Source organism: Halichoerus grypus, chromosome 4 (assembly GCF_964656455.1).
Source record: "Halichoerus grypus chromosome 4, mHalGry1.hap1.1, whole genome shotgun sequence".
Taxonomy (NCBI): Eukaryota; Metazoa; Chordata; class Mammalia; order Carnivora; family Phocidae; genus Halichoerus; species Halichoerus grypus.
In genome coordinates this window covers 191,599,079-191,623,978 of record NC_135715.1, presented here as the reverse complement: position 1 = coordinate 191,623,978, position 24,900 = coordinate 191,599,079, and the positions used below count along the sequence as shown (strand labels likewise).

The 24,900-nt window shown below is 60.4% G+C and overlaps 1 protein-coding gene across 14 annotated transcripts in view; it reads left to right on the top strand.

Moving 5' to 3' along the window:
• The window catches only part of HDAC4 (histone deacetylase 4), a 296,598-nt gene that overhangs the window by 225,715 nt on the left and 45,983 nt on the right, over positions 1-24,900 (top strand). For all 14 annotated transcript variants that reach the window (XM_078071547.1, XM_078071544.1, XM_078071554.1 and 11 more), the window contains 6 exons: positions 1,684-1,796; positions 7,277-7,393; positions 7,477-7,675; positions 13,639-13,859; positions 19,390-19,647; positions 22,096-22,282. In XM_078071547.1, the coding sequence (XP_077927673.1) occupies positions 1,684-1,796; positions 7,277-7,393; positions 7,477-7,675; positions 13,639-13,859; positions 19,390-19,647; positions 22,096-22,282 (1,095 nt within the window). The remainder of the gene's footprint in view (positions 1-1,683; positions 1,797-7,276; positions 7,394-7,476; positions 7,676-13,638; positions 13,860-19,389; positions 19,648-22,095; positions 22,283-24,900) is intronic.

The following is a 24,900-nucleotide window of genomic DNA, read 5'->3' as shown; positions in this document are numbered from 1 at the left end:
TCCAGGAGACAGGGAAATAAGGAGCTGAGGAAGGTGGTCCCGAAAGAGCGAGGGAACCCCCCTGTGCAGCCCTGGGAGGCGGTGTCTCCTGCGGGAGAGCAGGGCAGGGCATGTGTGCAGGGGGTGGGAGGGACGGGCATGGGAGTCCAGCCGGGCACGAGACCGGGCCGCAGGACAGGCTGGGCGCACGGCTGCTTCTCCCCAGTTGCTGGTGAAGGCCACGTGTGCCACGGGAGCAGAGATAATAATGAGCTGCCGTGGGCACCCGCGTCAGAGTGGTTAGCGCTCACAGTGGGGCGCATATGATTCATCACACGCACTTTTTGGCACCTTGAATGGGGCCCCACTTGTGCTGATGCAAATAACATCGTGACGATGACACATTTGTATTCGTTTCTTAGACCACATTCCTAGAAGCGGCGTAACAGAGTTGAAAATGGGTGAAGAGCTGGATCTATATATATTTTTATTGGCCCAGTTTCTCACACCCTTGCTGCACAAGAGCATTCATCTGGTGACCCTGCTGGGGGCGCACATTTGCCGGGAGTTTTGGTGGAACCCGGTGTGTAGCTTGGGATAGGATCTGCAGAGAAGGTGTCCCACGAGGGCCACGGGGACCGCACCCGAGGGCCAGGTGGCGGCTCTGTCAGGTGGGCCGTAGCTCTGTCTTCGTGCAGAAAGTACAGCAGCTGCTCAGCCCAGGGAGCCCCTCAGCAGTTCCCGGTTAGTGCAGTACAAGTCAGCGTGATTTCCAGGGAGAGAAGGAAGCTCTGGGTCCGGTGTGTAGTGTGGCGGGGGGGCGGGGGCGGGGGGTCCTGGTCTGAGCTCGCTGTCAGTGTCGGGGACGGCCGGTGGTCTGGCTGGCGATCCTGTGCTGACAGCTCCCTGGTCAGGAGAACCGGGGACCACAGAGCTCCCTGTCCGTGGTGAAGCCATGGTCAAAATGCCAGGAAACCAAAGGAGAACACGGAAGAAGCTGAACAGGCCCGTCCATAAGCCCCAAGTGTCACCACCGTGGCCGGGCGGGCAGCGAAAAGGAGGTGGGGGTGGGACACGTCCCTCAGGCGCGGGCCAGTCGCTGTCAAGCCTGGTCCCGATTCGCAGGGCCAGGCCACGCTCCTGCAAGGCCACTCGGAGGATCATTCAGCGTGCGATTCCAGGTGACACTCATCAGTCACAGAAGCCGCTGGCGGTACGTGCCCCTGCGTGTTTGATGTCACACAGGAAAAATGAGATGCTTTAACTCAGAGGGAGCCCAGTGGCCTGCAGTCTGTCACTGAGCACATCTGACCTTCCCCATTCACAGTTGTGCGGCTTCTGTGGGCCCTGGTCTCTGTTAGGTTACTGGTGTTTAAGGCCTTATCTTTCTGGCCAGTCAGATCATCTTGAAATTCAAGAGGCATAAAATTGGTAACGGGCACGGTGTAAAAGGCTCAGGTGGGGCCTCCGCAGGGCCGTACGTTTAGAGTTCACGAGGAAGTCCGTAGCAAAACCAAAAGTAGGGGATTAGCCTCACACCCCTGTTTGGGAGCCGTGGTCATGTTCTTTCGTGATGTGGTTTCTGCCAGTCGGCAAGCTGGCCCCGGGGGCCTCCGCACCGCTCGGGCCCAGGAAAGCGCGTGCGCTGCCTGGCCCAGGACCTCTGCGGGGAGCGCAGCTCACGGATGTCTCTCCGCCCCGCAGACTCGGCGTGCAGCAGTGCCCCCGGCTCCGCGCCCAGCTCCCCCAACAACAGCTCCGGGAACGTCAGTACGGAGAACGGGATCGCGCCCGCCGTCGCCAGCATCCCGGCCGAGGTCAGTTCGGCTTTCCGTTCGCTTCTGTTCCCTGCACCAGCCCAGCGGCAGGTTCAGACTGATGGTTTTCAGCGAGGCGGCCGCAGTTTGCAGCTGCCCTCGGCCTTGACTGTCACGTCGGGAGGCGTCCGGGACAGGCCCCTTCCTGCCCCGACCACTGCTCCTCCTTCGACTGAGGACAGCTATCAGCCCAGCCTCTTGCCCCAGCCTCTTTCAGGGCATATTGAATTAGGCCAATTCAGAACACATGCCATGTGCCGCTGGGCCCTGGATGCCCCACTCCCTTGTGTTCCCAGGGCTCTGCATGGTGCCCGGGAACACGGGGACGCATGGGAATCAAGCTGTTTGTTGTGCTTTAGAAATACTCAGCCAACAAACACGCATCCGTGTGCCCAGGGGGCGCAGAGTGACACGGGGCGGATGGTTAGGGTGTTGGGTGGTTAGGAACGCCAGGGGTGGCATTTCGGCGTTGCCTGGGTAACCACAGGGTCAGTTCCCCTCGCCCTGCCCGTCAGGCCCCTGGTGTGCTGCAGTTGAGAGTCACATGCACACACAGAGGTTCTGGAATCACTTGGCAGAGAGGAAGGGTGCTCTAGGGCGGGCGCAGGGGTGGCCTCTTGACCAGGTGGAGGGGCTTGGGGCTGGCTGCTGGTTGTGCCCTTGACCAGACCTGGGTTGGGGGGGCTTTCCGGGCAGTGGTCTCCAGGGCCTTCCTTGCATGCACTCTTCTTCCTTATTCACTTTGGTCTGTGTGTTTTTTGCACAAGTGTCCCTGCTGCTCCTGCCTCGGGCCAGCCCTGTGCCAGGCCCTGGGGAGCGAGGGCCAGGCGGCCAGCCAGCAGCCGGCCCCCGCGGAGTGGGAGAGGCGGTGCTGACCAGTACTCAGGAAGAGCGAGAGAATTGCACACTTGCTGCACGAGGCCCCAGGCTCGGGGTGACTGCATGGGAGCCACCTCAGCTCTGGCTTTCCAGTGAACTCAGCCCGAGGTGCCGTCTGCTTCCTGCGCAGACGGTCCCGCTGCGTGGGAGGTTCTCCTGAGTTCTTTTTGAGTTCCTGCTCACTCGCAGGAGGCTACAGTTCATCAAATAGAGTGACTTGCTTTCCTCCTAAATACCTAGAAATGAATCCTGCTCTTCCAAAGGGTGGACGGGTTTTAGTTGGGATACGCGGACGCGGGGGCTGCATTTTCGGGGCAGGTGTGTGGACACTGATACACAGACTGCAGCAGCCGAGGGCGTGGTGTGCATGGCCGCCTCTCTTCCTCACTGCCCACGTCCTCGTGCGGCCCGTTCTTTCATCCCCTGTCCCTGCAACCCCCTTTAAGCACTTATATAGATGATCACAGACCTTAACACCCCTGCCCTGCAGGACTGAGGTCATCGTAGCCGGCTGCTTGTAGTGGGCCTCGGGGCCCTGCCTGGAGCCTGCTTCCTGGCACGGCAGGTGCCTGCCAGCCTGGTCTTGTTGGCCACAGCCCCAACTGCCTTCTGATCCGGTTCATTCTGTGCGGTGCCTTGTGGGGGAGAGTCTACGCGGATCTGGTTTAAATCGCGTGTCAAGTTTTACAAGTCACCTGTTAACGTAAATGAAGCTGCTACGAATTATAGATGTGAAAGGATTGACAAGAAAAGTGAAGAGGGCCGTTGCTCCTGTTTGCATCAGATCCTCCCTGTGCTCAGCAGGGTGGTCTCCGACAGTCTCGTCCCACCAGGACGACCCTGGTCACAAAACCTTCAGGGTTTGTGACAATCTGACCACTCCTGAGAACATGCAGGCCTCATGAAGCCTCCTCGGGCACCGGGCAGCCCCGCTGCATTGAGCCCCCCGTCTCCGCTGCCCTGAGCCCCCCGTCTCCGCTGCCCTGAGCCCCCCGTCTCTGCTGCCCTGAGCCCCCTGAGCCCCCCGTCACCGCTGCCCTGAGCCCCCTGTCTCCGCTGCCCGGAGCCCCCCATCTCCGCTGCCCTGAGCCCCCCGTCTCTGCTGCCCTGAGCCCCCTGAGCCCCCCGTCACCGCTGCCCTGAGCCCCCGTCTCCGCTGCCCAGAGCCCCCCGTCTCTGCTGCCCTGAGCCCCCTGAGCCCCCCGTCTCTGCTGCCCTGAGCCCCCTGAGCCCCCCGTCACCGCTGCCCTGAGCCCCCTGTCTCCGCTGCCTGGAGCCCCCCATCTCCGCTGCCCTGAGCCCCCTGTCTCTGCTGCCCTGAGCCCCCTGAGCCCCCCGTCACCGCTGCCCTGAGCCCCCCGTCTCCGCTGCCCAGAGCCCCCCGTCTCTGCTGCCCTGAGCCCCCTGAGCCCCCCATCTCTGCTGCCCTGAGCCCCCTGTGCCCCCCGTCACCACTGCCCTGAGCCCCCATCTCCGCTGCCCAGAGCCCACCGTCTCCGCTGCCCTGAGCCCCCTGAGCCCCCCGTCTCCACTGCCCTGATTCCCCGTCTCCACTGCCCTGAGCCCCCCGTCTCTGCTGCCCAGAGCCCCCCATCTCCGCTGCCCTGAGCCCCCCATCTCTGCTGCCTGGACCCCCCCGTCTCTGCTGCCCGGAGCCCCCCTGAGCCCCCCGTCACCGCTGCCCTGAGCCCCCTGTCTCCACTGCCCGGAGCCCCCCGTCTCCGCTGCCCTGCCACGGCCCCCTTCACACAGAGGAAGCAGGCTCCCCGGACCCGGAGACAGCAGCTCCCTCCCGCGCAGAATGTCGGTGCGACACGGGGTGCGCGGCCAAGCCCCGACTTTGTGCAGAGCACGGGAGGTGATGAGCCTGGCACGGGGCAGATGGAGACCGCTAGCACCGTGCATAGAGGCAGTCAGCATCCCCAGTCATTCTCAGAAGGCTGTGTTATTTCTAGAAATAAATTAGGTAAAAAAATAGAGTGATTATAAAGAGGAAATTATAACTTTGCAGACATTAGGATGGCTGCTTATTTTGTTTCCGGATAATTACAGTCCAGTGGGGCCATGCCTCCCTTGGCAATCTCAACCGTTTTCTCTAAAGCGTAGCTTGTTGATATTATTTTTACTTGTGACAAAAAGTGCTTCTCTCGAGGGAAAGTACTTCCCGAGGTGGTTGTTGGGTCAGGCCTGCACAGCTTCCCAGTGAGCAAAGTGTAGGACAGCACACAGCCGGATGCCCTGGCACGAAGAACACCCTCCTTCCTGCTTTGCCCTCACAGCGTCCGAACAAAGATTGTGTTTCCAGACGACACTGAAATAGGGCCGCACCCAACAGCAGCGTCGGGAATCCTGCAAGGTACGGAGGATCCGCACACGCCCTGAGGTGCTGCAGGCACGTGTCCCTTTACCACACGTTGCGATGTTGTCTTTTCTTCTTTTCTTTTTTTTTTTACAAATTGAAGTTTTAAGATTTCAGTGGAGGAAGCCACTGCAGATGGGCTGGAAACAGCAGGAGAACTGGAATTACAAGTGGAGCCGGAAGGATGGGACTTGATTGCTGCAATCTTGTGATAAAACGCGAGGGATGAGGAGTTGCTTCCTATGGATGAACAAAGAAAGCGGTTTCCTGAGACGGAGTCTAGTCCTGGTGTCGATGCCGTGAAGACCGTTGAAGGGACAACACAGGATTTAGGATATTACGTACGCTTAGGTGATAAAGCGGCGGCAGGAAGTTCTCCTGTAGGTGAAATGCCATCAAACAGCATCACGTGCGACAGAGAAATCGTGAAAGGAAGTCAATCGATGCGGCAAATTGTTGTCTTATTTTAGGAACCTGCCACAGACACCCCGGCCTTCAGCAGTCACCACCCTGATCCATCAACGGCCACGAACATCAACGCAAGAACCTCCTCCAGCGAAAGGACTATGACTCGCTGAGAGCTCAGATGACGGTTAGCATTTTTTAGCAATAAGGTATTCTTTAACTAGGGTGCGTACATTTAAAAAGACTTAAAGCTATTGCATTACTATCACATTAACAGACTAGAGTATCGTGTACACGAAACTTTAATGTGCACCAGGGAAGCCGGTCAATTCACTGGACTGGCGTCAGTGCGCTCTTCTGAGACCAGGCCCGCAGCATCTCCGAGGGGAGCCCGAGCTTACTCCCACCTCCAACAGGATGAAGAGGCCGTTTTCAAGCCAGGCCAGCAGTCGGTCCACCCCTGTTGTCTACAGCAACTCGATAACTTCCAGCTCATGGTTTTTTCCTTGGATATGAAATTTGAAGGCACTGGAGTGTTTCTCCTCTTTAGTTACGGACCGCAGTGCGATAGGAACTAAGAGAAGATTGGTCGGATGTCCGTCAGTGCTGTGATTTTCCGTTACACAGACTGCTTCTGCAAACCCTCCCAGCCAGTATGGCAACGCCGTGTGCTCGTTCTCTCTGCCCCTTGGTCAGCATGTTGACTGAGTATCTACTCTGGGGTGATGTTGGGGTGAATAAAACAGTGGCCTTTGTAGCAAAGGATATCATTCTAGAAGCAGAAAGAGGACACAGTAATTTAGATCCTCAGAGAGTGCTCCTGCTAAACCTCTTCTGACTGTCTTTCTGTCCCAGTCCTCCCTGTCTGTCTGCTTTTGAAAAAGTATACAATTCTACAACTTGTTTTTTTAACTTAACAACATATCATTGAGATTCCAGCCAGTCAGGAAGGTTTTTCCCCACCTCCTGAGGGCCTCGTGTACCTTTGTCTATTCAACCTTGGACACACTGTGGGACACACAACCCTCTGCCTTTGTGGTTGCCTCAGCCGTGACCTTCCTGGGACCATTCCTGGACCAGCATCATTTCGTAGGAGTCCATCCTAAGAGTGGAGTTTTAGGATCAAAAGTTAGATACATTTTTAAGGCTTTTGACGTGATTGCCAAGTTTTCCTGCAGAAAGAGCACACCAACTTATAACACACCCAGCAGTGCGCTTCTGTTCCTCGGGGCCAAGAGAGTATTCTCAGTTGTAAAAATCTTTGCCAGCTTGATAGGGTTTTAAATGTTTTTAGATTACTGATGATGTTGAGTATATTTTCATGAATTTATTCTCCCTTAATATCGGTTCTTTGTCATTTGCCTTTCCATGCGATTTTCTCGTTGTTAATTATTATTTGATTTGTGAGCTCTTTACATATTGAGCTTTCCCTGCCCATGTGGCCAGCATTGCTGTGACTGTTACTTGCCTTTTCTGTGAGGGATTTTTTTAATCAATATTTTCTTCGGTTTCTGCCCTTGAAAAGACTTTCCCAACCAAGAATATATTTTAAAATACATTATCTTAGATTTTCTTGATAGTTTTACAACGAACTAGCACTCTGAATAAAAACAAACGAGAGTCTGCTGGATTGTGAATCCATGTTTGTGGCCTGCTCTAAAACTTCATGCCCGCCTGCATGCTTAACATACGTGTTAACGTATGTGTGTGCTATGGTGTCTCGGAGTTCAGCAGGGCCCGCCCCACGCGTTTTCTGATGTGATTTCTCGTGGCGTGCGCTGCCCACGCTTGTCGGGGACAGACCGTGTGTGACGGCCATCGTGTGTTCTGTCTCCAGACCGGCTTGGCGCACAGACTCGTGACTCGAGAAGGCTCCGTGGCGCCACTCCCCCTCTACACGTCACCATCCTTGCCCAACATCACGCTGGGGCTGCCTGCCACCGGGCCGTCCGCTGTGAGTAGGCGTCCGCGGGTGTGCGTGGTGGGGGGGCGGCTGGCCCAGGCCCTCGGCCGGGCGTCACGGTTGTGCCTCTCCAGGGGGCGGCCGGCCAGCAGGAAGCCGAGAGACTGGCTCTCCCCGCCCTCCAGCAGCGGATCTCCCTGTTCCCCGGCACCCACCTCACTCCCTACCTGAGCACGGCGCCCCTGGAGCGCGACGGCGGGGCTGCGCACAGCCCCCTCCTGCAGCACATGGTCCTCCTGGAGCAGCCGCCCGCGCAGACGCCCCTGGTCACAGGTGAGCGCGGGGGCTCGGGGCCCCGCGGGGGGGCCCGTTTCCACCCCAGCACTCCTGCCCGCGACCCCTCCCGCGTGAGGGCCCATGATTTGGTGAGCCAGCTCTCACTTGCCAACGAGGTAGACGCGGTGAAACCAGGCGTCAGGCGCACCTTCTGTGTGAGCGCTCCAGAGCGGTGGCTGTTCCCATCTGCTTTTGCCTCTGGATGCGCTTGAACGTGTGAGAAAAGCCCACAGCGACTCCCGTAGATAGTCCGTTTCTGTTAGCAGTAAGAATTTTTAATGTGCTCTAAGGGATGGTTATATTTAGGGGAAAAAATAGGACATTTGTCAGAGATTTGCATGGCAACAACCCTGTTAGCTTCAGGAGTGAAGAACGTGTGGATTTGCTAGAAAACGAGCAGGGGTCCAGCTGCATGGGTGTCCTTCATGTCCACATCATCCCCGGCTTCCTGCTTGGCTTCCCGGAAACCTGATTACTTGGTCAGAATTAGAATCGAAAATACCCTCAGAGCCGCCCCCTTTCACACTCCCTGACACTTGGGTGGAAAACACAGGTGCTGAGCGGGTACAGGGTTCCGACCTGTGGGCACACGGGGCCAGGTCTGGGCACCTTGTTGAGAGTCACGGGGCTGGTCTGGGTGCAGGGGACCGCGTCCCGCCCTCCCGTGTGTCTGCAGATGGCGAGCTCCATCTTCCACTAGTGCTCCTTCGTGTCTGTGTCTGTCTCCTTCCCCTGATGCTGGTGTTGGGGTCACCATCCTCCTCAGAGTTGAGGGGTCTACAGCATGCCGGCGAGCAGACACCTTGCCACGCATCTCCCCGACTTCCAGACAATAGGTCGTGAGCACAGAGGTCTCGAGGGTTTTACCTGAAATTGCATCTGAGTCCCTGTGACACTCAACGTCAGGGGCCTGAGCAGTGAGGGACGCCTGAATTTCCATCTTGTGTCATTTAGTAACACGTCAACGACACCCAACCGTCCTCCTGATCCTGGTCCCCTGCTCGTCCCCCACCATTAAAAAGCATTCCTAATGCCACACCCCGCAGCTTCCCAGGAAATAGGACCTTACAGGACCTCACCTCTCCAATAAATTTGCTGAACTTGACTCCTTCGTGGTTGAGCACGTTGCCGGGTCTGTCCTCTGTGTGCAGTTTGTGGCCGTGTCTGTGACGGCAGCTGCTGATGGCCCGCCTGTGGCGGTGAGGCTGGGGCTCGACTGTCCAGGCGCCGGCCGGCTCCCCCCACCCCGCCCTGCAATCCACAGCCCCCTCCCAGTTCACAGGCAGCCCAGCTGGGGGCGCTGGAGGCAGGGCCGTGGCCAAAAACACAGACACCTTCGCCTCCCCTTGGTCCCCGCTCAGTGACCTTGGGAGGTCTTCCCCTGTGCCATGACTTAGTTTCCCCATATGTGAAGTGGGGATAACGCAAGTAATCTGCCCTTTGAGTTTTATGAGGGTTGAGTGAGGCATGTATTCACGCAGGATGGCATCTGATACCGTGCCCCCTTAGATGTTAGTTGTTGTGGTTGTGGTCGTTGGTTACTTTTGGGTTTAGAACTTTTAACCTTCAGCCTCACCTCCCCAGGCCACCCCATCGGTCCGTCCCAGGTCTCGTGGCCCCTTCCCCACCCCCTCCCTGTGAACAGGGCCCTGATTCGGGTCTCGGTGGGAGCACGCCTCCTGACCTGGCTTCCTGCCCCTCCAGGCCCCGAGCAGAGTCCCCCTGTGCAGGAGCACCGGCCCCACCTGGCCACTGAAGATGAAAATCAAAGTCAAGGCCCAAAAACGAAGTAAATGTTCGGTTTCTCAGTCCCACATGGGGCTTAGTGGGTGCCCGTGTGGCTGGCGGCGGTTGGGCTGTGAGAATGTGGAGGGTCTGTGTCAGCACAGAGGGGCCTGTTGGGCGGTGCTGGCCAGGAGCGAAGGCCTGGCACTCACGGGCCCGGGAGCAGGCCGCCTCCTCCCTGCGTGGCTCGCGGCTATGCGGGCTCACGCTTCACCAGCCAGGGCCTCCCTTCTCCCCCCCTGGCCTGGCTCCCACACGGGCTGTGCCCCAGTCCCCGTCCCCACTCCCATCAGGCATGGCCTTCCCTCCCGTGAGCTCTGCCCACGTAGCTTCGGTGATGCTCACCTCCTGCTCACCTCCTTGCCTGGAGGGCAGGCACTGCGCTTCCACGGCGTGGCCAGCCCACTCCCGGCACCCGCACAGGCTCGATGTGCAGAAGGCCTGCAGCAAACAGCTCTGGGGTCAAAGGGAGGGGAAGTCGGGATTTCTGAGGTTCACCAGCCAGCGGACCTGTGTTTCCGTGAGTGCTTGCAGATAATCACGATGGATGGACAGACAGAAGGCCCGAGCTAGAACAGCTTCATCGCATAAACACTGAAAGCAGAGGCCCCAGGGGGGAAGAGGCTGGCCCGGGTCTAGAAAGGTGACAGGGTGCGGGTCTCGGGGCCGTGGGATGCCCCACCTCCGTGTGGCCCTCGCCTCCTTGCTTCCCACTGCCCCAGCGAGGCACTCGGCAGGCAGGAGCTGTCCACTCGAATCTTCTCCTGAGAAGACAGCGCGCCTGGTACACTCCGGGGTTTCCCAAGGCAGGGGGAGAGATGGAACCGCCATTGCAAGGAGGAAACCCCTACATGCTGTGCACTGTGTGCCCATTGTCCAGACAGCCCACCCAGGGCTGTGCTCGTGTGGCCAGGGGGCAGAACGTTCAGCCCAGCATCTCCTCCACGCCAGGCCCTGGGGAGCCGGACCCCCGAGGCCCCTGAGAGCTGTGTGGTTGGGCTGGGCGCTCCGGCCGTGCGGCAGGGTGGGCATCAGGGAAGGCTTCCTGGAGAAGTGGCGTGGTTGCTGAGGCCTTGGGTGGGAGTCTCGGGAGTAGGGGCAGTAGGGGGAACAGGTGTTTGTAGCTGGAGGATGTGGTGTCTCTCTAGCCTTCTGGTCACTCACAGGGCCTCCCCAGCCTGGTGAGGGGGCGAGGGGGCAGACAGGCAACCTTGGCCCATGGTTGCACTTCTGAGCCTGGGGGCTCTGCGGGTCTCTGCAGCAGTGATTACGTGCTCCCCTTTGTTCCTCATTTGTCCTGAAAACCGAGTCCCAGGAGAGACTTGAGCACGACTGGCCGTGGGTGCTGCCGCCCCTGGGACCTAAGCAGCGATTCTTGGCCTTGTCCAGGCCCCCAGAGGCTCTGGTGAAGCCGACCGGTCCAGGCAGGCCTCTGCCACCCACGGTTTTTCTTGCAGGGCTCAGGCTAAGCTCATGTGCAGCCAGAATTGCAAGCCACTAGTTAGACCCAAGTCTTGCCTGACTTACTGTCTTTTGAAGGGTTTTAAAGAGTTTCACCATGGTGCGTAGGGTAGTGAAATACGTCAGATGGGTTGCTAAGGACCCAGGCCACATGAGTCGGGCACCCAGTGTGAATGAATTCATCTACTTAACCAGAACCCCATAGTGCACAGGCCAGCCCTTCAGACTTGGGTCCAGAGCGTCAGGGCAGCCTGCCTCTTCACCTTCTTTGCCTCTTCAATCCCCGTGTCTGGTGGGGTTTGTTTACAAACTCACCAGTTAGTGCTGTGTATAGCACATCTTGAAGCCTGGATGACTGACTAAATGCCGGGGGTTATCATTGTCCTTATGGTCGCATGGTCCAGCTTGGACTTCGGGGACGCTGGCCCACCCCCCAGTCCCGCCGGAAGGAGCAAAGGTCTGTAGCGCTGGGTGAGTCCTCTCTCAGTACTGGGGTTGGTTGTCCGTTTGCGGGACCGCAGAGGGACTTCTGCCAGTGCTGTGAGCAGGAAGGACGGAGCCTCAGGTCAGCCTCGCAGCTGACAGGTGCTCAGGGAAAGAGGCCCCGGGCAGCCCGGCCTCCCTGCCCAGAGCAGGGTCCAGGAGCCGCAGGCCAGGCTCTGTCCCGGCACTGTGCCCAGCGGGACGCAGCAGGCCTCTGCCGACAGCTGGGTCGCCTAGGACAGAACTGGACCTCCGTGTAGTGTGGGTTTATGCTGAAAAGTCTTTTACAATATATACCAAAAGCCAAATAATGGGCTGTCATCAGAAACCCTTGTTCATGACCTGAGGGACCAGTTGGAAGTCAGTTGGCCGGGAAGGCTTGCCACTCAAAGGTCGGGCCGAGGGGCATAGCCCCGAAGTTTTACCCCCAGGAGGCCCGTAGTGGAACTTGGGTGGGTGGGGTGGACCAGAACAGGTCCTCCCACCATCTGCCCGTGTCCTCAGGGCCACCCCGCGCGAAGGCAGTGCCCCTGCTGCGGGGAGCCTTCCTCGTAGGGGAGGGCAGCGAGCGCCCGCAGAAACCAGGCTCGCATTCATGCTGTGCTGTTGGAGCACGTTCCTGCTCCGGGACCAGCCCTGGAAGCTCAGTCTCTGTGGAACTGGGTTCCTTCCCTGGAGCCCGGAGAAGCTTCTCTGGAACACAGGGCCGGCCGCCCAGTAACCCTCCACGGCTCTGCTGCTCCCTCATGTACTTGCCCTTCCTTCCCGGTGCCCCGGAGGCCCCAGGACCGTCTGCTCGGGAAGCCGCGTGTTAGCTTCTCATGTCCGAGGGGCACCTTCTCGGGACTGCGTCCCCTCTGTTCCCGTAAATGCAGCTTCGTGTGGCGGACTTCCGCGTGTTGATCTTCATGACACCTCGGTCAATGGGAAGAATTCCAAAACACCTTCTTGGGGGGCGGGGTGCTTTTTTTTTTTAACTTTTCTAGAAAACTTGATAGGGAATGAGTTGATCTTTTGTGTTACTGACTTTAATTTAGTAGCCGAACAGATAATGAAATTTAAAGTAACTTCTCTTTTCAGAAAACAGTGGGCTGGACAGCAGGTGGTGGTGGTTTAGGGGACAGAGTTGATGGACTTCTCAAGAAGCTAGTGAGGGACAGTTTCGTGAGGGTTGGGTCTTTCCTCACTGTGCGTAGAAAGTTGAGCAATCACCACAGCCGTGAAGGGACAAGGAGAGACTAAGACCGCAGGGCTCCTCGGGGCTCTACGGAGCAGCTCTCGGGGAGCCCGGCCGCTGCCGTGCTCGGCCACATGCAGTTCCTCCCAGGCAGACGCCCGTGACCCGGGTCGTCCGCAGCCTGAGCCTGGCTGGCTCGTGTTCATCACCTGAGCTGCTAGGGCAGCAGCCCGGCAGCGGGGCGAGGGTTTGCTAGAGAAACGGTGAACTGCCTAAACCCCGGTTTGCAGAAGTGAATCTACAGCCGTGTGAAAAGCTTACAGAAGGGAAAGTGTTTGGCGTCCTGAGTCCCCTGAAGAGGCTGCGTTTTAAAGTAAGATTCAGGTGCAGACTAAACCAGGATCGTGTGTCCGCTCGGGTTCTGAAGCGCCCAGTCGAGGTGCGGGTTGGCGAAGCAGCCCCCTGTGCCGCTGGGAGCGTGCAGGCAGCAGAACCTCCGGGGAAACGTGCAGATCCTGACCGGCCGCATCAGGATTTGTACAAGCGTTAGTGTCCCCTTCGTGCGTGAAGTCACCGCTTGAAGAGACCCTTAAAGATTTGATCCTAAGGATGTTTTATTTCCTCACAACTTAGTTTCCGGGTCACTTAGGGAAGAGCCATCCCCACGGCCTTCCGGAACATGCCGGGCTACCAGGACCCCCGCTGCTGTTCTGAGCATGGCCCGAGCCGCTCCGGCCGCCTGCGGTGCTGCTCAGACCAAAAGAAGCCTTTCCAGCGCCCGGGGCTCTCTGAGGGGTGTCGTGGGCCACTCGTGGGCGGGCCAGCTGCGCTGGAGCCTGTCCCTCGGAACGCCCGCTTACAGCAGGGGCCTGGGTGTCGGGGGACAGCCACCTCCAGACGGCGGCCCCTGCTTGGCGAAGCCCGCGCTCGGGGCTCACAGTGGCGTGACACGGGGCTCTGGGGCGGGGCGGGGGGACGAGGCAGCTCCCGGGGGTCCCTCCCCTTCGCTCCGCTGCCCCTCCCTCCGTGTTACCTTCAGACCGGTGTCTTCCAGGCCTGGGCGCGCTGCCCCTGCACGCGCAGCCTCTGGTGGGCGCGGAGCGCGTGTCCCCGTCCCTGCACAAGCTGCGACAGCACCGGCCGCTGGGACGCACCCAGTCGGCGCCGCTGCCCCAGAACGCGCCGGCCCTGCAGCACCTGGTGATCCAGCAGCAGCACCAGCAGTTCCTGGAGAAGCACAAGCAGCACTTCCAGCAGCAGCTGCACATGAGCAAGGTGGGTGCGCGGGCCGGCGCTCTGACCCGGGGGGGGGGGGGGGGGGGGCGGCACACGGGGGGGGCGCCGTGGGGGCCGGGGGACGCGGCGGGGGCGGGGGGTCACCGTGTGGCGTCGGCGCTCTGACCCGGGGGGGGGGGCCGGCACACGGGGGGGCGCCGTGGGGGCCGGGGAACGCTGCGTGCGGCGGGGGCGGGGGGTCACCGTGTGGCGTCGGCGCTCTGACCCGGGGGGGGGGGGCCGGCACACGGGGGGGCGCCGTGGGGGCCGGGGAACGCTGCGTGCGGCGGGGGCGCGGGCCGCCGGGCGGGGGTCACCATGTGGCGTCGGCGCTCTGACCCGGGTGGGGGGGCCGGCACACGGGAGGGGCGCTGTGGAGGCCGGGCTTCAGCACATGCGGCAGGCCGCCGGGCGGGGGGTCACCGTGTGGCGTGTCCTGCCTGGTCAGCGCTGCCTCCCGAGTTCCCGGAGGACGCTCCTCTTCCGCGAGCAAACCCCCAACAGGGAGCCCCCACCCTTACCCCGGCGCGGAGCCCCGAGAGCACCTTCTCCAAGCCCCTCTGCAGCCGCATGTGCCTGCCTGTTGGGATATCAGGCTTAGAAGGGTTAGCGCCCAGGACGGCCCACGGAGGAGTGCGCACCTGCGCGGTCCCGAAAGACCCCCACAAAGCTGCTTTTGGGCAGGAAGTAGCAGCAGGGTTTCGTGTTGCTGTGCTGGTGATTAGAAACAGAAAACAGGCCGCGTCCTTGAAGGTGGTGGCTGGCGGCGGCCCAGCTCTAGCCTAGGGTACCCCCATGACAGGGTCGTGGGGGATACACGAGAGGAGACAGGCCCCCGGCACCGTGCTCCTGAATGGCCAGATGGGAGACGGGCTGCCCACCCCAGCCCAGAGCCTCCGGGGCTCCCGGGCCGTCCCGGGCAGACGGTGCAGAACGGTGTCGGGAGCGGTGGGGCCGCCCCACCAGCCCTCACCTGGACGGCAAAGGCACTTGCTTCCTGTGGGCGGGACGGGGATGTCCGTCTGTTCACTCCCAGCGTCAGAGGCACTTCACTTCCATCATCCTAGCGCGGCTGTGGCTTCCTAATTTTATCGTGTCACTCTGACTGATAGGGTGGGAGGTTTTAGGAAGACAGAAAACACCTATTCATTCCTGGTATATTCTTGAAAAGAATGATTTAGAAACTGGGTGATCTCCCTGGATTCTGTTACATGATTGATTACGAGAGGGAATGACAGGTGATTGAAATGTTTGTACAGCGTTCTCCTGGGCTCTCGGGGAGCCGACGATGTTATCTCACGCTGTCTGGCACCCGCACATCTGCCCTGAGTCGGGGCATGGTGTCCCTAACGGGCCCCTCACCCGATGGCACTGGCACCCAGCTCCTGGCAGCTCTGAGGCCGCCCGCCCTCCCAGCCTGCCCAGGGTACGCTGGGGATTGCAGCCAGGTCCCGCACCGTCTGCGGCCCATTCAACCCCAGCCTTCGAGCACGGCCGCTTCGCTGATGTCCCCTTAGGGAGAGCAGCCTGCATGGCCGCTTCGGTTTCCCCAAGGTCCCTGACCAAGGGAACTGTACCGTGAGGCTGGGGACCCTCCGTGAGCAGGAAGGACAGACGCCTGAGCTGGCTGTGCTCCCCGGCTGTGGGTTAGCATTGGTTGTTAGTGCCCGGAGCCTTATGTGCAGTGGTGTTCATTTAATAAAGCTTTGCCAGGAGAAGGAACTTTCTGGAGAATGTGTGCCCCCAGAGGTGGCACGGGCACCCTGCGACTGGCCTGGACGTGCCATGGGGCGGTTTGGATCGTGCCGGGAGGGAATGTGCTGCAGCAGGAAGAGCGCGCTTGAGGGCATCCGCGCCCCTGCGGGCCCGAGGCTTTGCTGGGGGCGCCGTTCCCGCCCTGCTTGAGTCCTGTGGCTCCCAGGGCCGGGCTGTGAACCTAGGAGCTTGGGTGGTCGGACTACCAGCACATCCAGTGATCTTTCAGTACTGGCCCCTCCTGCAGTCTGGCCTTTGGGGCCTGCATGTCTCACTTAATCAGTAGAAGGGGCTCCTAAGGTGCAAAGGGCACCGGAGGACAGCGAGCTGGTTTGTCTATCTGGTTTGCAGCCGCATTTGCCTGCAGGAGCCTCGGCCCCGAAGCCAGCTCTGCGGTGCCGCCAGCCCACACCCCGGCGGGGGAACGCAGAACCGCGTTTCAAAGGCGGCGGGAGGCCGCGGCCCAGGGAGGCTGAGCGGCCCAGGGAGGCTACACCGCTGCTGAGCCGGGAGCCCGGGCGGCGAGCACACTCGGCATCACGGGGAGGCTGCTGCTGTGGCCGCGTCCCTCCCCGATTCCCTCTGTACCACCGCCTGGAGGCTGAGGCCACCCTCAGGATGGGCACTGAACGCCAGAGAGACGGTGGCAGCTCAGGTGCCCCTGCTCCTGCCCAGAGCTCCCAGGACAGCGGGGCTGGCATGTTCCGGCCTCCAGGAATCCTTCACAGAGCCAGGCTGGCTCTCATGGAAGCGCAGAGTGTCCTAAGTCCTCTGGAGGGACCTGGAGGTCACTGCTCAGACGCCCTCATTTTCCGAGGAAGCTGAGAAGACCAGAGAGGGGGCCTGGGACACTCGCCCTGGGAGCAGGCAGGTCCCTGTTCCTCCTCCGCTGTGCTCCCCTGCCTCCGGGCTTTGACCATCTTGCAGCGCCCTCCTAGGGCCGCAGGCATGGGGTCGAGGCCTCCAGGAGGGACCCACGCTCCCAGCCCAGGCCAACGTGCAAGAGGAAGGGGAGGGCGCCACAGGGCGTTAAACAGAACCCTCTGGGACTTTTACACATTCAGCCCTAAACCCGCCCAGTGTCGTCCCTGGAAGGAAGCAGAAGGCAGCCCACAGAAGGCGGGCTGAGGTCCACGGCAGCCAGCTCCTTCCCCACAGAGAAGTCCGCCTGGTTGCCTCAGCTGCTGATGAGCTGACAGCACAGGCACGGACAGAACCCCCCGGTCCCAGGCCTCTGAGAGGGACCCGGACCATCAGCGCCCTCCCCGACTCCGCCGGGGTCCCTCTGCGGGAACACGGCCCTCCGCGTCCAGGGGCGGCTCACAGCGTGGCTGGTCGGATGCAAGCCGTGAGCCCTGTCTGTGGAGCATTGAGCGCACGCAAGTGTGCACAGCATGGTACCTGCTGCCACGAAGTTTATCCACAGAGTTCCCAACGGCCGTGATTTCCATGTTCTGGGGGGGGCATGGGGAGTGCCTCTGCTGGGTCGGCTCCGAGCCCTGCCTGCCTCAGTCTCTCTGTCCGTCAACTTGTGTCTAGGTGAGGGCACATGGGGCTTCCTACGCTCTCCCTGAAACTTTTCTGTTGTTCTCAAGTTTAAAAGAAAATGCTGGCAGAAACTAGGTGGGGACTTCTGTGTCCACTGTGTATGCTTTCCCACGGCCGCTCTCCCCCTCCTCTGTGATGACATTCTCAACTTTGTCACAGCCCAGCGTCCTCCGGGGAGGCCCCAGCCTGTGTCCTCCTGGCTGGCCCTCCTCCTCTGTCTTGTCCCCCTGCGTCCACCCCGAGGAGGGCCCGGGGCTCTGGGTCCACGTCAGAGCTGAGCCTCCCACAAGGGCCTCAGAATGGGCCCTGGGCCCCTCAGGAGCAGACACAGCCCCCGGTGACCTCTGTGCAGGATCCCCTCAGGTGGCCACGGCACCCTGCTCCCCCACGCCTGCCCCCGCGCAAGGGCTTCCCCAGGCAGGGGCTTGTTGCCGCGTGGCCCCCTCCTCCGAGCCTGCAGGCGCCCGGCCGCTGCCGTCCTCCCCTTGGCTCTCTGCTCTGTGACGCCGCTGTCCTTCGGGTTCTCCAGCCTTGTCTCCATTTCCCTTGGTGTGTGTGGCCCCCGCCTCTTGCCCCTGAAGTGCTGGCTTCGGGTGCCTTGCCTGGAGCTGCCGTGCTCGCAGCCCTGGCTTTCCACCTGCGTGGGCTCCCTGACTGTCCTCTCTGGCCCTGACCCGTGTCCTGAATCCCACTCAGATCCCCCTTCTCTCACTGAGGTCGGCCTCACAGGTCCACCTGGCACTTGGATGTCATCCTCCAGGCTGGGCTCTGGCCCCTGGGTCAGACTCTGGGTTGCCTCCTCCTCATCGCCTACGTCTGCTGGGCAGCAGCCCTGCGCCTGGACGCAGCCCTCTGCGGGCCTTCTGCCCCCGCCTGGCTGAGCCCCAGAGCGTCCCATCCCTGCAGGTGCTCGCTGCCCCTCGCCTCCATTCTCAGTCTGACCCTGGGGGGGACAGCGGAAGCGTGAGAGCCTGTGACCTCGCCGGGCCTGAAGCCCAGGCTTGCACGGCTGTGTGCTGACGGCCACTCTCAGCCCAGCATCCTCTGTGGTATGGACAGGGCTGTCCCTGTCCCTGTGACGGTCAGGGCGTCCCAGGCCGGGGCCCAGGGCAGTTTGACCAGCCACAAGGCTCAACACGGGCCTTGCGGGCTCTAGGTGTGCTGGAAGGGGATAAGATTAACAAGCAAAATATAATTGTGGATCTCAAAATTATCAAGACTTTTTAAGACTCTTCAGTAAACTAGTGTGAGAAATTTGTCAAAGCAACTGGATAGGTGGTTGGCAGGTATTTATATGAAATAAAGTCTTAGCCCGCACGCCGTCTTCTGGCTCCTCCCCGTCTGGCCGCGTGCGTCCTTCTGAAATCGCACTGACCCCGCTCCCCGCCTTCCCGTGCCAGGTCAGAGGTCCTGACGGGAGGCTGCCGTAGGGTCGGGTACGAAGAAAGTGGCCATGGCTTGGCTTTCACGGTTATGCTTTCTTTGAAAATATTTATTATAAGCAGTTCAAGGGTTAATCACGTAAAATAAATCCTTTGCCAGTCTACACTCCGTTTTCTTACAGTAAGGCGAGGTGGTGCTCCGGGGGCTGCACGCTCAGCCGACTTCGGGTGTGTGCACACGTCACTGTCCCCCGGGCTGGGCCCTGCGACAAGTGGACAGAACGCTAATGCGCGCACAGTGGTGGCCAGCAAGTCCATCCCCCGTCGGCCGGACACGCTGTGTCGTGGCGTGGGTGATGAAGCAGGCAGTTCTGTGAGGACCTCTTAACATACACATGGGCAGGGGCTAAAAAATGTTAGGCTTCCCTGAGAACCTTTTTCCTTCTAGAAAGAGTCAGAACGTGGTAAAGAGACTCTTCCCCACGACAGTGCGGCTCCTTCACAGAGACGTAAATCAGGGCATTGGAGGTCTTCACGGTTCGTCAAAGCCACGGGGCCGCTCCCCCGGGCACAGGCCCGGCTCGACACCTGTGTCTTTCATTGCGCATCTCTCTGTGCTTGGCATACACATGCTTCACAGATGCACCCCAGTTGCGGGTCTGTCTCCTTCCCGGGCGCGGCGGACTCCCTCAGCACCGCGGACGGCGCCCAGGTTTGGGCCCCAGCTCAGGATTAGCAGCATCCCCTGGGTTTGTCTGTCCCTTTGCTCTGAGATAGGGAGCCTGTGCCGCCCCTTCACTGCCCCATCATCTCCATCGCCCTCATCCCTTTCCTCTGCCTTGTAGATTATCCCCAAACAGAGCGAGCCGGCCCGGCAGCCCGAGAGCCACCCCGAGGAGACCGAGGAGGAACTTCGCGAGCACCAGGCCCTCCTGGAGGAGCCCTACCTGGACCGGCGGTCGGGGCAGAAGGAGGCGCACGCACTGGCCGGAGTGCAGGTGAAGCAGGAGCCCATCGAGAGCGACGATGAGGAGGCGGAGCCCCCGCGGGGCGTGGAGGCCGGCCAGCGCCAGCCCACAGAGCAGGAGTTGCTCTTCACACAGGTGACCGTGCTGGCCAGGGCCAGGCGAGGTGGGAGAGGACGGGCGGGCAGGGCAGAGGGACGGCACGGGCCTCGGTGTCCCCCACCCCCCAAGGGGCAGCGCCCTGTGGCTGGCAGTCGGTGGACACTGACGGGTCCCCCACTCCTGCCTGGCCGGGTCCTTGCCCACCCTGCTCTGGGTGCCGTGGGACGTGGCTGTGGTTTGAAGTCTGTTCTACGTTAGCAGTACCTGCAGATGCCGGTCCTGCTGGCCGTCTGCCCACTGGGCCATCTGCGCACCGTATCCCAGCCAGACGCCAGCCCCACAGTCCCTAGAGATTACTTCCTTTCAGATGTAAAAACTGTAGGTTCACATAAATCCAAGTGTTAGTAAGATCAGCATGTCGTTAAAGGTAGGAGGAGGAAGATTGATTTCTTAATTGACCAAAAAGGTAGGCAGGGCCTTTGGGGGCTCGAGGGGCGGTAGTGACCAACTTTATAGATCCAGAAAAACAGTGACACAGTTACCTAGTCCCGGGCACTGACACATACTAACCAAACTCACAAGAGACTGATGAATGATTTATCAGTTTATAGTGAAAAGTAAGACTTCCATGCCTGCAAAGCACTGGGACAGCCAGCCAGTGAGTCGGAAGCCCCACGGAGGCTGCTTGTTCTTGGTCGGCAGGACCCGAGAGCCAGGGGTGCGCAGGACGTGGGAACTGGTCATAGCCTTCAGCAGCAGAGCTGTGTCTGGAGCGTGGTAACTCCTGTCCTCCGGAGTCGGGTGCTGCAGGCAGCCAGTGTTTATCACGCTTTTCTGAGCCTGGCTGGCTGTCCTCGGAGACTGTCCTGGATGGGGCTTTGCTCTGGGGCGGTGGGAGGGCCTCACAGTTGTACCTGGAATTCAGCGCATTATTAGGATGCTTATAGGACGTTGGAAAGGCCTTACATAAATGTTTAGGGCTAGTGTCTTGCAGATGATAAAGTGATCACGTTATTGTGCTCTAAACCCAAGACAATGATTAGAGACACTTATTTTCTGTATTCTTTGAGGAATAATGAGCAGAGCTCCCTATTGGGCACTTGGTGGTCCTTGTAAGCATAAGACAGGGCAGCCGATGTTTTGGAAACCGAGCGTCAGGGAGAGGTGCTCTTAGGTGGTGTCCGGTGTCCGTGGCGGTGGGTGTGAGTCGGGCGTTCCGCCGGCAGAAGCACGGCAAGGCGGCTTCGGGCACCTGGCCCCGTTCTCTCCCTTTCTGCTCCTTCCCGACTCCGCTTCCTGAAGGCAGGACAGTCGGGCAGCTGGGCAGAAAGGCTCTCTTCCCTCTGGCGGCCGCACGGCTGCTGGGCTGCTGCTTCTCATGAGGGGCTACGGCTGGGGACCTTGTCGTCTTGCGAAAGGACAGGGTCTGTTCATGGGTCGTGGAGGAGCTCTGCCTTCCCTGGCGCCTAGGCCAGCCGCCCGCGGTGCCTTCACCGCTCCGGGGACGCCCTCCCTGCGGGCCTGGCCCCTGCCTCCTCGGGGACGCTCTGGGCGGGCTCGCCTCTGCCTGTCACAGGGACGTGCGCCTCGGGGTCTCCCTCCCTCGCAGCCCCGAGCCCCAGGCCCCACCCAGCGCTCCCTTCTCTGCCGTGGCCCTGGGTCCAACTCCTGGCTCCTGCCCACCCCCACAGCCCCTCCTGGAGTCCCCCGTGTCTCTCCACGGGCTCGCGTGCAGGGCAGAGAAGAGCTGTGCGAGCTCGTGAGGTGCCCGCCCGCCGCGGTCGAGAGAGGCTGTCCCTGCTCCGGGCACCGCGCTGCCTGGTCGCCCCTGAGCTCCCTTAGTTTCTGAACTGCCCGTTGTGGGTCCCTGTGGTATTGTGCCAAAGCCAGCTCTTCCCATGGAAACACAATTTTCGTGAAAAAGAGTTTGTCATGGAAGCCTGTGTTTAATGAATTCACCTCCTCTTCACTCTGGTTATTTTTCTGAAAGGTGGCTGACATCCTGGGGGCGGTCCATCTGGTCCCCACCTCCTCAGAGGGCGCCCCCCCCCCCCCGTCCCCGACACTGGCCGGCTGGGCCTGGGCGTCTGGAACCTGAACATTTCTCCTTTGCTTCATCTAGAGTCTTTTTGCCCCTGAGTGGGGGTGTGGGGTGGGGAGAGGCCAGCGAGCAAACCGTGGCCGCAAGTGAGAGTCAGCGTTTCCGTTCTGCGATGTGCTCCTCACACACGTCTCTGGCATGCAGATCAAGTCCTCTCCGTCCAAAGCAAGACAGCAGCAGACTGGCCCCGGAGGGCTGCCTGTAGGCGGGGGCCTCTATGGGCAACAGGCAGCCCCTCCCGGCCAGCTGCCCCAGCGTGCTCCCGGACCGTGTGAACAAATGAATGGGCAAATGGTTTACAGGAAGAGATCCATGTAGCGCTTCAGGCAGGGAGGTGGGAGGTTTCCTGGCAGCAACAAACCCCATGTGCCCTCTCCCCCCAGCAAGCCCTTCTCCTGGAGCAGCAGCGGATCCACCAGCTGAGGAACTACCAGGCGTCCATGGAGGCTGCCGGCATCCCCGTGTCCTTCGGCGGCCACCGGCCTCTGTCCCGGGCGCAGTCCTCCCCGGCGTCTGCCACCTTCCCCATGTCTGTGCAGGAGCCCCCCACCAAACCGAGGTTCACCACAGGTACGTGCACGGCGGGCCATGGGGTCGGGGCGGCCCCGTCCGACTGGCCGGCCAACGCCTGCAGGTGAGACTGGCCCGCGGCTGCCCAGACACAGGAGGCCCGCATGGGGCTGCACGGGTCCGAGGGCCGGCCACCAGTGACCTGCACCCCGGCTGGGCGACCAGATGTGTCACTCACTGAGGCTCTCTTCCCACCCCCCCTCCTTGATGCCATGGTCTTTCCTAGGCGCAAAAGCCCACCCTTCCCTTTGCTGGAGAATCCGTTTCCTCCAGAGACAGCCCACCGGCAGGCCAGTGTGGCCGGCGGGCCAGTGTGGCTGGCGGGCTAGGGAGCTTCCCACCCGTGCTCAGCAGGGACAGTGAGCTTGTCCTTTCTCATCCGCCACTCTGTGAACCGAACCTTCTGCAGGGCCTTGCCCACGTGGCCCAGGTAGCTTGCGGGTATCAGGCCACATGGTGTGAGGACGGCTCAGCCCTCCCTGCCTCACCCCTGCAGGAGACCGACAGGAACCTGCCAGCAGGACTCTGTTTCTGCCCCAACTGCGCCGCCCCCACGGTCAGGGACGAGAACTTTGTAGGCGGGTCTGAGGCTCCCGGCTCTGAGTCAGGCGGGCCCGGGACAGAGGGCAGTGGGACGGCTCTGCAGATCGTTCTCGGCTCATACTTCTTGTCAGAGACAGAGAAGGAAAAAGTGCTCTAAGTACAGAATGGTTTCGTCCTTCAGACAGCCCTGTAATAGGACAAAGTATAAAACACCCTATTTTTGTGTGCACTGTAACGTGTAGCCTCTAAACATGGCTAAGTTCTCTCCGTTACGTCATAAAAGGATACTCTTCATATTCAGAGAAAATTGTAATTCGTAATTAGCCAGAGATTAAACCAGTGCTTTTCAGAAAGAAAACCAGGAAGCTGCAGAAGGTCACAGATGGGATCAGCGGGGGACCTGAGGTGGACACGTCCCTAAGAGAGAACCCCCCCCCGTGGCCACAGCAGAAATGCGCCACATAAAATGTGCCCACTGTGGGGGCCAGGGAGACCCCCAGGCACCTTGTACCTGCGTGCTTCCCTGGCGGGGGGGCTTGGCCTGGGGGGAGCCCTTTGCTGATACACTTTTTTAGCTCATCTGCGTTGTTACTTTTTTAAAATGTATAAAAACGGTATGAGTTCCCTGTTAAAAAACAAACAAACAGAATGGAAATGCTGAGAAACTGACAGTTGCCCCTAAATCCCACGCCCCAGAGGTAGCCATCGTTAGTAGTCTGGTTTAAATCTTCCAGATGTGTTTCTGTGCATAGCCAGACGGACAGATGGACACAGACATGGTGTAGTTTGCGCAGATAGGACTCAGTTGTCCCTGTGTGCTTTTTGTTAATCCCCCACGCCCTACCTTGGGGTCTTGGTGCACGTGGATGGGCTCGCCGTCTTAGCTGCAGCGCGTCCCGCAGAGTGTGCGGGCTGGTTCTGCCGCTCCCCCGCCCTGCAGACTCGTCTCCATGTCCCATCCGTAGGCAGGAGTGACGTGGTGTCACCTCGAAAGTTCCAGCCACGTGGCCAGTAAATATCAGCCGACTGCTTTGTCAAGATGATGCCGTGTTCGTTGCACTGATGGGCATCTGGGTTGTTTGTGCGCGTGTGCACGCATGTTCCGTACACACGCACGTGTGCACAGAGATATGTGTACGTTGCCCTTATGAACTACCGAACACAGCCTCGTGGTGTACGTGTCTTGCCTGCACACTTTAGTGCGCTGGTGGCGAGTTTCTGCAGCTGCTTGTTCTCCCACGTGTCCCACCGTGCCCCGCTCAGTTTTGCTGGTATATCCAGAATTCCTGCAGCACCAGGGGACAGACTCCTGTTAGCCCGACTAACAGAGACCAAAGGGGTGGTGCGGGGACTCGTGCCCCCAGAGGCCAGGTGCCCGGCGGGGCCGCAGCTCTGCTCCCCTGTGGTCAGTGACGGCGCCTCCGCTCCCCAGCCCCCGACATGTGGAGGTAGCAGCCGTGGGTCTGACGCACACGTGCCCCCACCTCTGTTGGCCGGAGTGAGCAGACGCCCCTCACAGAGACCTGCCTGAGCCTCGGGGCAGGTGTGAGGGGGCTGCAGACAGGGCTGCAGCACAACAGTGGGCCACCCCTCCCGGCAGACGTCTCGCTCCCCCCTCTGCAGGTGGGGCACAGGACAGGGGTGCATCCTGGAGGGAGCTGTAGGGGTGTGCGCAGCACCCACCTGCCTTTCCCCTTCCTCCAGCCTCGCCTCCGAACGTGCAGCATCCATCCTCCTTCCGGCATCTTCCTGGCTGTGACCTCAGTCACTCTGGTCCAGGGGTGTCCCCGTTCCCTGTGCTGCAGAGCCCGGGTGCGGCGTCCCTCCCCAAGGGTGACCCCGTTGCCACGGCTCCCTGAGGGGCACCAGCAGGCATCGCAGCTCTGCGCTGTCCCCAGGGACGCTGCAGACGGGTACTTAGCACGAGTTCCTGGACTCGGTGATGTCCGCTCTGTGCTGATTTTGAATACCCTGGTGTTTGCCTGTTTGTATGTGTGCTCACGCTGTCCCAGCCGCTCTGGAAGGTTCCAAGGGTAGGAACCAAGTCTTGCCTTTCTTCTGAGCCCCAGAACCTG